Genomic DNA, 11,377 nt, shown 5'->3' with positions numbered 1-11,377 from the left:
TTTTCCCTCATGTAAACACAATTGTTTACGTTCAGAGCCTTTGAAATTTCTTACAGTGACTTCCCAGGGCTCCGGAAGAGTGCTGTTGTGGACCTGTGTCCTTCTTTCTCCCATGATATGTCAAGTAACAGTGTCTGCTGCTGAAATCCTTAAGCAAAGAGTCAACTAGCAGTTGTTCTGCTGAGTGCCTTCATCGTGGTCTCAGATCCCAGATTCTCAGATTCCAGTCTGGATGTGGCTCTGGGCAGCCCGGTGTAGTGGTTGGTGACCCTGCCTGTGGCAGGGGAGTTGAAACTGGGTGATCTTTGAGGTCCTTTTCAATCCAGGCCATTTTATGATCCCAAACAAAAGGTTGTCTGGCTTCCATTGAATTTACATTGCACTCAACATGAAGGTCAGTTTTGTCTTTCTCCTAATTGAACATGTGAGAGGAATCACTCTAGGCATTACTTTGGTCTGATGATAAGCTTTGTGATGTTTGACATTGTTTTGTGATGAAGCCCTTTGCCCTGAGCTGGACATCTTGGCCCCAGTGCATTTCTGTGATGCACAATGAGGGAACTCGTGGGGCAGTCTTTAATGTAGAAGCAGGTTGGTGGAATTTTGTTGACTGAATTCATTCCTACAACTGATGCTAATGTTGACAGTATTTCCCACAAACATGTTTTCTGCATTTTTTTTTTTTCTTACTTAAAAGACTTAGAAGAGAAGGCTTCAGCAGACTTTTTAAAGTTTGTCTGACACTTCAGGATATGCAGCGGAGAAAGCATAGGCCTGCAGTGTGGTTTCAGATTAACAGTGCTCTGTGCCTTGAATGCAGGGAACAGGAGAGGCGCCAGTAAGGATTTAAGAGAAGAAATGGGAATACCTGAGAAGTAATCAATATTAGAGGCACCAGTGCAAATCTTGGGATCTGGTGATATCAAAGGAGCGAAAATAAAACTTGAAGTTAGCATAACCTGCAGCATTGTGTGCATTTCTTTATTTGGTTTTGTTTTGAAGAGCTAGTTTTGCTCTAGCATTATTACCTAACTGTAAGCTTCTGGCTAGACTAATTGCTGTTGGTGAACTGTTTGAATCAGGAAGAACTAGAAAGCCGATATGAGAGCTTTTTAACTCCTGCATGTTCTTATCATAGTTTTTGAAGTTTTATTTTTGGAAGATTAAATATGATGGGAACTTAGTGGGTTTGTTTCTTGAAGAGAGGGAAGAATCACAGAATTGCAGGGGTTAGAAGGGACTTCAAGACATCATCGAGTCCAGCCACCTGCAAAAGCAGTTCCATACAGCAGGTCGCCCAGGTAGGTGTCCAAGCAGGTTCTGAGTATCTCCAGAAAAGGAGACTCAACAACCTCTCTGGGCAATCAGTTCCAGTGCTCTGTTGCACTCCCTGTAAAGACGTTCTCCAGCATCTTTGTATGGAACTTCCTATGTTCAAATTTTAGGCTATTGTTCCGTGTCTTGTCATTATACACCACTGAGAAGAGCCTGGCCTCATCCATTCACCACTCACCTCCCTTTAGAAGAATTAAATATTTTTTTCTCCATAAAATACTAATGTTTACAGCCTGTGTGCATATATCCTCTTCATCTGTTATTTTTATCTTTTATTATTATAATGTATTTTTTTTTCACAGTTTTCTGATTGTTTGGTGTCCCCAAGCGTTCAGCTTAAGTCCCCCTTCTTTCTGGAAGTACAGAAGGAGTACAGATGACTTCTTGTGGGCTGCATGTTTTCGATGCATTCTTTGGATGCAGCAGTGAGTTGGGTTGGACACAGCACACTTTCTTGGAAAAGCAGATGGGATCACCAGGTGGCTTTGTGTCAGTGCTTGCTATCCATGGGAGCAGCTACTGAGGGACCTGTGGGTGATACGTGCTGTGTGAGACGTTTGTCTGAAGGTAGCAAGAATTTCATGCAATGTTTCAGAGCTTCTTAAAATCTCAGTGTTCTTTTGCAGGCAAAGGGCATTTATTCCCTCTTTCCCTGTAAAGGAACACACGAAAATTCTGGGTAGATGTTTGCAAATCTCTGAAACAGGCCATCAGAAGTCGCCATGATGGTGCCTCAGCAACAGAATAGGCTGTTGTAGCTTTCAAATGAGAATACTATTAACTGGCAAGGCTTTCTTGCTTAATCAGTGTGGTGCAGTAACTGAAGACTTCTGGGGAGTTGTTTCAGAGTAATGGTTAAAAGAATAACTTAGGGTGGGCGTTCTGATTTTATACTCAACAGTTGTCACAGTGTTTGATACCAGGTGTTCCCTTGCATCTAAATCTCACATCTATTTTAGATGTGTTTTGTAGCTCCTCATTATTTCTAAAGTGAATGCCCTTCCTATAGTCAGTTACAAGAAGTGACTGACAGTTGTTTTAGCTGCAGAGTCTTGCCTTTGAGTTGTTTATAATTTGTCCCTGCTATTATCATTGCATTTTTCTGTTTATATTGACATGTTCATGTAACAGGAAATAGCTTGCTGGGAAAGGAGAGACTTGATTCTGTCTCCTTTACCACTACCAAATAAAAGGCCTTGTAGCAGTCATGGAGAGCATTAATTAAGGCTTTCTAGTAATTTGTCGTAACTCAGTCTAAATTTCACTGAAATACACCCATGTTTTGTGGGAAAGGAAATGCTTGTTTTTAAAGTATGGAATGTGTGTGGAAAAATATGTAGTTATTAACATTCATATGGAGGGACATTAAGTTCATGTGGATGACAAGTTTGTCTTGAAAATGATAAGACAAATGTGCAAATTTGCTTGGGTTTTATTGGTAGAAGACTAATGGTAAGTACACAGTATAACAAGGTGAACTCTCTTAAACTTCTATTTGTGTGAACAATGTAAAGCAATGTTAATATCTCAAGACTTTCATGCGCCAGTGCTATTTCTGATGACTGCAGTGATTTCTCTTACTATCTTCCCTTGTAGTGCATCCGTGTAGTTGATGCCAGCCATTCTTTTTGAATGTTTCATCGTGTTAATTCTTCTGCAAAATAAACCACGTATTTATGTTTCTTGGAGTAGTTCTCCAGTTTTCCCTAACTCATGATGGTCATTGTTGGAGCTGTATCTTTAGTCTCGCTTTATTTTTCTGTTAGCGTTCAGTTTTTTACTTTTACTGTAATATCTACCTCCATAATGCATCACCAATTTATTCTGTAACATCTGTATGCTGTGACCATAGGACACTAAAATCATAGTCCTTTTTCAGGTGTTGATGGGAGAAAATCTCACGCTCTTTGAGGTCCCAGTTGAGATTTTTCTATGCTAGGAATGGTAGTCACGGGTAACTCTGTCTCAATCTTTTTCTTCCGTTTAGTTGTTTTGTTGGAGTACTTCAATGATGTGTGAGATTCTAGTCATGCTAGTAAGTATGGATGTTGTCTCCTATCACCTGGATTTATGGAAGTAAAATTCTTAGAGTGCATTTTTCTTCTTCAAGATACTAGGCCTGATGCAGGGAGTCAGACCTGCTTGGAGTGAGAAAACCCTTCTGACAGCTCTTGTCCTACACCTGTAATTGAGTCTGTCCTGCCTCCAGGAAGAGTTCTCCTTCTGGACATCCGTTGAAGTTTCCCATAATCACTACCTGATGCTTGTGGACTCCCTTCTGGGATGATTTTCTCTCTAGTGTTTATAGTTACCATCTTGTTTAGATCTTTCTCACAGTTTATACATGTGACACCTGTATCTTGTGGCCAGAGTTTCTGTGTTGGCTGATGTTCTACTTTAGCACTTGTCTTGTAAAAGGAAGGGGCTTGGAAGGGAGAGAAATTGGAGCTTTTAATCTGATGGTTCTTGACCAGTTTGTCCCGTCAGTGCCCCCACTATAGTAGGGAGGCATTTTATTGAGTGCGTAGCATTGACTTGTAGTGCAGAACACCTTAATGCTTCAGAAAAAGCAGTGATGCTTCTCGAGTGTTGGGCTCAGTATGTCGTGTTTGCCTTGTGCACAGAAGGTGATGCTGTTAGGCTGGACAAATGGCAAGAATGGATGCACATGGGCTGATAATGAAGTCTCAAATGTGTTTCTCTGTTTTAGTTGCTTCTTTGTAAGACTAGCAATATTAACTCTTAATTAATGTTAGTATCTCTAGCTCTTTTCTTCTTGTATTTTACCTAGTGCTTTAAAGCCATAGAATCACAAGGTTGGAAAGGACCTACAAGACCATCTAGTCCAGCTGTCCTCCCACTACCATTGCTACCACAAGTTACCAAACCATATCTTGTAGCTCCTCATCCAGATGCCTCTTGACACGACAGCTTCCATCTTCCTCCATGCTTCTCCCTAAGTTTTCGGAACCACTCTCGGTGGCAGCCCTTTCAGGCTGTATCATGTACTGCTGTTTAATGTTTTCTATTTCTAGAAGGTCAGTAGAATTCCCAGCTTTTAAGCAGTTTGAGCCACTAAGATCTTTCTGTAGTTCAAAGAGCTGCAGTGTTAATACAACTGCCTGAATACCGGTCTGAGTGTCTGTACTCCTGCAGTATCTCTGTGAAGCACTGGGAAGTACTTTGAGCAGTGTATTTATTGATAACATTCTGAGGTTAACATGTCTTTCCACCCCTAAGTGGGTTTGGTGTGTTTACCTGTGCTGGTGTTCATTTCTCTTTGGTCTCAGAACACGTTTGTCAGAGTTGAATAATGTGGAAATAAATTTAAAACTGCACTATACGTATTTCTTCAGTCTCCAAGGTGCCTTTGTCGTTGAGATACTGTGTGTTTTTCGTTTTTGTTGGTTTTGTTCAATCATGGCCAGCTATAAACTGTTTCTGTAGCTGACAGGCAGTGTACTGCCATTAACAGTGCTGCTGAAAACCCTTTGTCCCTGAGCATATCACAGAATCATGGAATCGTTTGGGTTGGAAGGGACCCTGAAAGGCCATCTGGTCCAACTCCCCTGCAGTGAACAGGGACACCTGCAGCTAGAGCAGGGCGCTCAGAGGCCCGGCAGCCTCACCTTGAGTGTCTCCAAAAGTTAAGAGCTTTTCCAATAACCTCAAGTTCTCTTCCATGTAGCAGAATTGATAAAACAGACACATCTAGAAGCGGGGAATTTTAAGATCTCTTCAGAATGTGCTTCAGAACGTGTACCCTCCTGGCTTTTTCTTATTTTAGAAAGCAGTGTTCTTTGGAGCAGGTGGAAGTGTTTTCTTCTGTGTTTTTAGGAAAGGTCACTGTGGTGGTGTTTTGTTTTGTTTTTTTTTCCTTACTACTAAAAACTGCAGTCTCTGCAGTGCTCTCCTGAGTGTGTCTTTTGCTCTGCAGCTCTTCGGTCAGGTAACAGACTCAGCAAATGGTCGTGGTTCTCATTTTTTGAGGCTCTGCTGACAGCGTAAACATACTTTGTTTGCTTTCCATTGGTGGCAGGCAAAAAATGATTCTAATAAATGTTCTTCTGTTAGCGCTGCCTTTAAGGATACAGGTAACCTGGATAGAGCTTGGGGATAAGGGGGAAAGAATTTGAAACAAAAGAATCAAAATGAATGAATTATTTCTTTAATATTTGCCTGCCAAGTCTTCTCCCCTTCTGCTTTATTTATTTGTTTTGTTACTGCCTATGTGCTTTCCTGTAGGACTTGATTCCATTTTCCTGCTTTCTGGTCTCTTAACAAGCAGAGAGAATGCGAAAAAGAAGGCATAGCAGCATGTTCCTGTGTTTGATTTGTAGGCTGCTTTTGCAGACATTCTTTAGCTGCTCCCATCTGATTTTTCAGCTGTTTTCTCTCTGTTCCTGCATTCTGCTCTACCTTCATAGGGAAGGTTTTTATTCTCCCTTCTGTCACACACTTTCCAGCTTCCTGCCTGTTCATCATAGCTAACTGTGTGGGCTTTACTGCAGTTGAGACACCTTGCTTTACCAGTGATGGGTACTTTTTGCACTCATATCGCTGCTCCATCTGTCGAAGAGTTGTTTGCTATATAAATCTGTGTGTAGCACGTGCACACAGTTTGCTTCCCTTGTTTGACACTGCATTACTGTGCACTTATCCATGTTCAATTTTTCCTCTTTACTTAGAGGATTAGCATTACGTGTCCCTTTTGACTTGGGAATTACTTTATCAACCACTTCATTTATTGATTTATTCTTAGTTCTGTGAATCACAGAAATATATCTTTTTATAAGAAGGAGTTTCTTTTGAATGCTGTTCTTATGTTACGCTTGACTGTTCTGTTTTTGCTCTCTTCCCTTCCCCTGTTTTGTATTCATTTCCAGTAAATTGTCACAGGATAATGTACCTTCCATGAGGTCTCAGTGATGTGCAGTGCTTCATAGCTTCTCTCCTCACCATTTTCTCCTCCTGCATATGGAATTAGTGGCTATACCAAGCACTACAGCACCAACTATTCTTCAGCTTGTCTGCTACTCTAATAGTACCCTTGGCTACCGTATAGAGTTAACTTGTTACTTCAATCTTGTAGAAGAATTCCCTGTAACTTTTAGGATGACAGATTTACACATTGCAGCCGTGCAGTCTCACTGCAATATCTGGGTGGTTATATTTGCCTGCAGTATGTTCAGTGTCAGCTTCATCAGAGGCTTGCAGCCAGGTGGTGTTCTTAGATCTGTGAGGCATCTGGGGGCTGGGGAAAGGCTGGGATAGGCTGTAAGGAACAAAGGATGAATGGTGGGAGTGAGTTGGTGGTGCTGCGAGAGGTGACAGTGCAATGCAGAGCGATTTGAAACTGTGAAAGAAGGCTGGAGGGGAAAAGAACCAACAACTCTTCCAAGAGTTCCTAATTCTTGGAAATGCAGTGTTTTGCTACATATGTGTAGCTGAGGTGCTACCGAGTGCTTCTAGAGTCATCCTGGCTTTGGGTTCTGTGTTTAGCTTGATGTAATCCACTGGATTACAAATGGCATAGTTTAAAAACTGGAAACTTCAGGTGAGTGAAGGGTTGGCTTATACTTTCATAGATACTGGCTTGGGATACTTCTCTCAGTAATGACTGTATGTTTGCTGGATCTTTGATTAAAAGTGTGCTTTGGTGTGTTCTTAAGCTGTTTCTGCTTTAGCAAAGGAAACAGATTAGACAGTAGATTTGTCCCATGCTGCTTTGAGTTGAGCAAACATCAGTGAGAAAGCAATAATGACAAAAATTGACAACGTAACAATATAGTACAGTTGTCCATGTTATAAGATGGTTGATAGAATTCTGTTACTGTGTTCTAAATTAGTCATTTTATTTTCATTGCAGTGTATTTTTCTTTGTAATCCTTTTCTTACGTCTGTTTACTTGTGTGAAAATTTCCTCTGAGTTCTGTGCTTGTCTTCTGCAAAAAAATAAGAGCTTTGTCTTTTTTCTAGCAAACTGAAAAAGCTCAGTGAGGACAGTTTAACTAAGCAGCCTGAGGAGGTCTTTGATGTTCTGGAGAAACTTGGTGAAGGGTAAGTGCATCTATTTATGAGGGATGGGATGAGAAGAAGGCAGTATATGGAGCATGTGTTACAATATTAAGTTACAGAGAGAATGACTGTAAGTGTCCAAAGGAGTGCTTTTTCTAGGCAACTTTTGATAATAAGGCAAATACACGTATCAGTGAGCTTCCATGCTTCCCCAAATCTATTTATGTGCTTTTACTGTCCCTCAGTTATTAAGTCAAAGACATTTGTGCTTGTGTGAAAATGAGATATGCTATAGCTTGTCAAAGATTTGGTATCTTATATCAAAGGAGGCACACCTTTGCTGAGATACTGATAGAAATGAAATATTGGCAGCCTGAGAAAAACCTCAAACTTCTGCTACATGAACACATGACTTCTACATACTAGAAATGAGAGGCAACTTATCTTGTAAGAAAAATAATGTTTTGAATCCCTCTTTTAGGTCTTATGGTAGCGTGTTTAAAGCAATACACAAAGAGTCTGGACAAGTCGTAGCAATTAAGCAGGTCCCTGTGGAGTCTGACCTTCAAGAAATAATTAAAGAAATCTCTATAATGCAGCAGTGTGACAGGTAGGTGTATCAGTGTATCAGTTCTTCTCCCTTTCTAAGACTCAAGTGAAAATGTATTTGTAATGTTTTGTTAACACAGCTGAAATACAGGCAGCTGCCAACTTTTTTATGTGGAAAATTAAAGCAGTCTGTATTGAACAGTGTGTGTAAAGGAACTGCTTTGAAGATTGGCTCCTATCCTTAGCTTGAGCTGAAGGAAGTATACAGATAATGTACATCACAGAAACTGTTAAATGAAAGAAGTACTTGCATTTGCTTAGAATTCTCCATGCTTGCTTTGTTTTACTTGCATTGGCAAGCCCAGAGATTTATATTTCCTGTATACCTGCTTAGGCCATGTGAATTCTGAATTACCTGTTTCTGAAGACCAATAAGGACATTCCTAGAGCAAAATTAATAGCTGGCTGTGAACTTCCAAACCGGTGTTCTATCATTAGCTTTTTCATGCAGAAACACATCTTTGATAAGTTAGCAATCTTCTAATGGCTCTGAAAGTTGGTTCCCTTACGCTTACTGAAAAACAGCGTGTCTTTAATATTGTGCAAATGGAGGCCTCAGCATCAAGTGTTGGCAAGAATGTAGAAATTTATTTCCTTTCTTTCCCCCTCTATAAAGTTACTGATATTTTTTGTCTTTTTTATTTTTGGATTAATCTTAAGATTGTGGTTACAACTTTCCAGTCAAATTTGCTGGTGTGTTTATTCATGGCTGGTCAGCGTTACAACAGTATTGTTTGCAAATTGAAATTTAATTCTTGTTGGGAGAAACTTTTTTCTTTAAAATATTGATTGCTCTTGTCACTAACTTGGTGAACTGTATTGCAGCAGGAGGTCTGTTGTTTTTCAGTTGTTTTTGCTTTTGTGCTGTGGTGATGTTGAAGTTGTCCTTAAATAGGAAAAGAGGAGAAAGCCCTTGTTTGGTGGTAGCACACGAAGATGGGCTGTACTTGTGTTTTTAAATCAGTTGATAGGAAAAGCCTAGCTCATATAGCTAACTAGGACAAGGCTGTAACTAAATGTTAACAGTGTTTTGAGATTGAATAGCTTTTGCTGTCTTGATTATCTTGTCCTGATCAGTATGAATACACTATTTTCATTAATAGCTAGCTGCTAACTTTTACAAGGCAGTCACAAAAATCAGTGGGTTTTTGTCAGAGGTAATAGTAACTTTCCTTAAAGGAGCAAGATCACTAGAAGCTTGTGATGTGTATGGCAGTATCTTTGGCATTTCATTAATTGGTCAAATTTATTGTTCTAACCAGGTATCAATTAAACTAACTGCAGCTTTAAAATGTGTTTGATTACAGTTGCATTTTGGCTGTTTGTCTTTTCCAAACTGTAATTTTTAAGAGTATTTGTGCTGCTTTTTTTTCTTTTTTTTCCATTAAGAATTCATATGTTTAATTATCTTTTTTCCTCTCTGTCCAGCCCCTATGTTGTCAAGTACTATGGCAGCTATTTTAAGAACACTGATCTATGGATTGTTATGGAATATTGTGGAGCTGGATCTGTTTCAGACATAATTAGACTTCGTAATAAAACGGTGAGTTTCCTTCAAAAATGTGTAACATTTATTAACATTAAACTGTGAATTACGATTAGAAGCTTGAATAAAAGAGCTGTGAGACAAGGTTTTGGCTGATGCCAAGAGATGTACTTAGGCCTTGATTGTGCAGTTGCTCTGGCTGCGTGTTTATTCATTTTTCCTTGGTGTGTGATGGTAAGTAGTAAAAAATGCATCTTGAAATGTGAAGGTCCTGTAAGCTTCGTGAAAATTACTGCTGTGTAAAAGGCAAGACTGTATGACTTCTTCCACCTGACAGCCTGTCAGCAGGCCATTTAGCATAAGTATGACGTGAAAGCTAGCTCAATATTGACTTGTTTCCACTCAGTAATTAGGGAGCGTGAAAAGTAATTGTTCAGAGAATGAGAGTGGAAAGGCATACTAGATAGGGAATGTGAGAGAGAACCAAAAGGCAGAGTTGTTAGGAGGAGTTGATGTGGGCTTATAAGAGCTGTAATGAAGAAGAGGATGCAGACCTGTAAGGAACAGGTTTTGCTGTGTTTCCTCCCCTCCTCCCCCCAAACTGTTTATCTAAAGGTTCTGTTGTAGATGTCCAGTAATCTTTAGTTGCTTTGAGGATCTCCAGTGATGGCCTGTAATATAAGATATTCTTTTAACTGACATCTACTGTGAGATGACACTAGCTTTCTACATGTTGTCAGTATACTTGTACCACACGAGTCGGGGAAGAGAAAGGAGAAGAGAGTGTTTAGGCTTAGAGGGGGGGAAAAAGGTTATAAGGGAGGATGGAATTGGATTTGTTAGGAAGTAATGTCCAGTATAGAGGGAGCCTTGATGGAAAAGATAAAACACATTAGGGCTGCTGTGTTGTTGAACTGATGACTGTGGAAAAATCAAAAACAGGAGACTGCATGGATCAAATTTCTCCATCTTTTATAACTGCTGTTCTTACAGTTTTTTGTTATACATGGGTTAGGAGAATCCCAGAATGGTTGAGATTGGAAGGGACCTCCGGGTCCATCTTGCCCAAGCTCTGCTCCATCAGGGACACTCAGAGGAGGGAACCCAGGCCCATGTCCAGGAAGTATTTGTGGAGCTCCAAGGAGGAAACTCTGCAACCTGTCTGGGCAGCCTGTGCTTGGTTGCTGTCTTGGTAAACAAGTGTTTCCTGATGTTCAAAGGCAACCTCCTGTGTTTCAGTTTGTGCACATTGCCTCTTGTCCTGGCACTGGGTACCACTGTACAGAGCAGGGCTACGCCTCTCTGTGCTCTGTTTTCTCTGTACCCTGTTATCAGGTACATATGGACATCGGTGAGATATTCCTGAACCTCTTTTTCTCCCAGCTCTCTCACCCTCTCACCACAAGAAAGTTGCTTCAGATCCCTCAGCATCTTGGTGGTGCTGTGTTGGACTTTATTCATTGAGCTCCCCAGTACACGAGAGACCTGGACGCAGAACTAAACCTGGTACTCCAGGTGCAACCTCACCAGTGCTGAGTAGAGAGAAAAGCTCACTTCTCTTGACCTGCTGGTAATACTTTGCCTAATGCAACTCAGGTTACCACTTGCCTTCTTTGTGGCGTGGGCATGTTGCTGACTCGTGTTCAGTGTGGTGTCCACGGGACCCCCAGGCCCTTCTCTGCAGAGCTGCTTTCCAGCTGTGTGCCCCTGGGGCTCTTTCTCATCAGACGTGTGACTTTACACTTCTTGCTGAAGTAGGTGAGGTTCCTGTCAGCCCATTTCTCCAGCCTGCTGAGGTGGCAGCCCTTTGGTGAATCAGCCACTCCTGTCAGTTTCAGGTATCTGCAGGGGTACATGGAAGGAGGGACATGGTAGAAAGTTTAGAAAAGAATGAGTGGCACAAAGTGAATAAGATGTGTTTATGTATTG

At 40.8% G+C, this 11,377-nt stretch overlaps 1 protein-coding gene across 1 annotated transcript in view; it reads left to right on the top strand.

Moving 5' to 3' along the window:
• Window positions 1–11,377, top strand: part of STK3 (serine/threonine kinase 3) — a 147,840-nt gene that overhangs the window by 8,839 nt on the left and 127,624 nt on the right. Inside the window, exons 2-4 of the mRNA XM_019614164.2 lie at window positions 7,315–7,395; window positions 7,835–7,963; window positions 9,391–9,505. Of these exons, the coding sequence (XP_019469709.1) occupies window positions 7,315–7,395; window positions 7,835–7,963; window positions 9,391–9,505 (325 nt within the window). The remainder of the gene's footprint in view (window positions 1–7,314; window positions 7,396–7,834; window positions 7,964–9,390; window positions 9,506–11,377) is intronic.

Source organism: Meleagris gallopavo, chromosome 3, assembly GCF_000146605.3.
Source record: "Meleagris gallopavo isolate NT-WF06-2002-E0010 breed Aviagen turkey brand Nicholas breeding stock chromosome 3, Turkey_5.1, whole genome shotgun sequence".
Taxonomy (NCBI): Eukaryota; Metazoa; Chordata; class Aves; order Galliformes; family Phasianidae; genus Meleagris; species Meleagris gallopavo.
The sequence above is the reverse complement of the archived record's forward strand: the minus strand, read 5'-3'. Positions and strand labels throughout refer to the sequence as shown.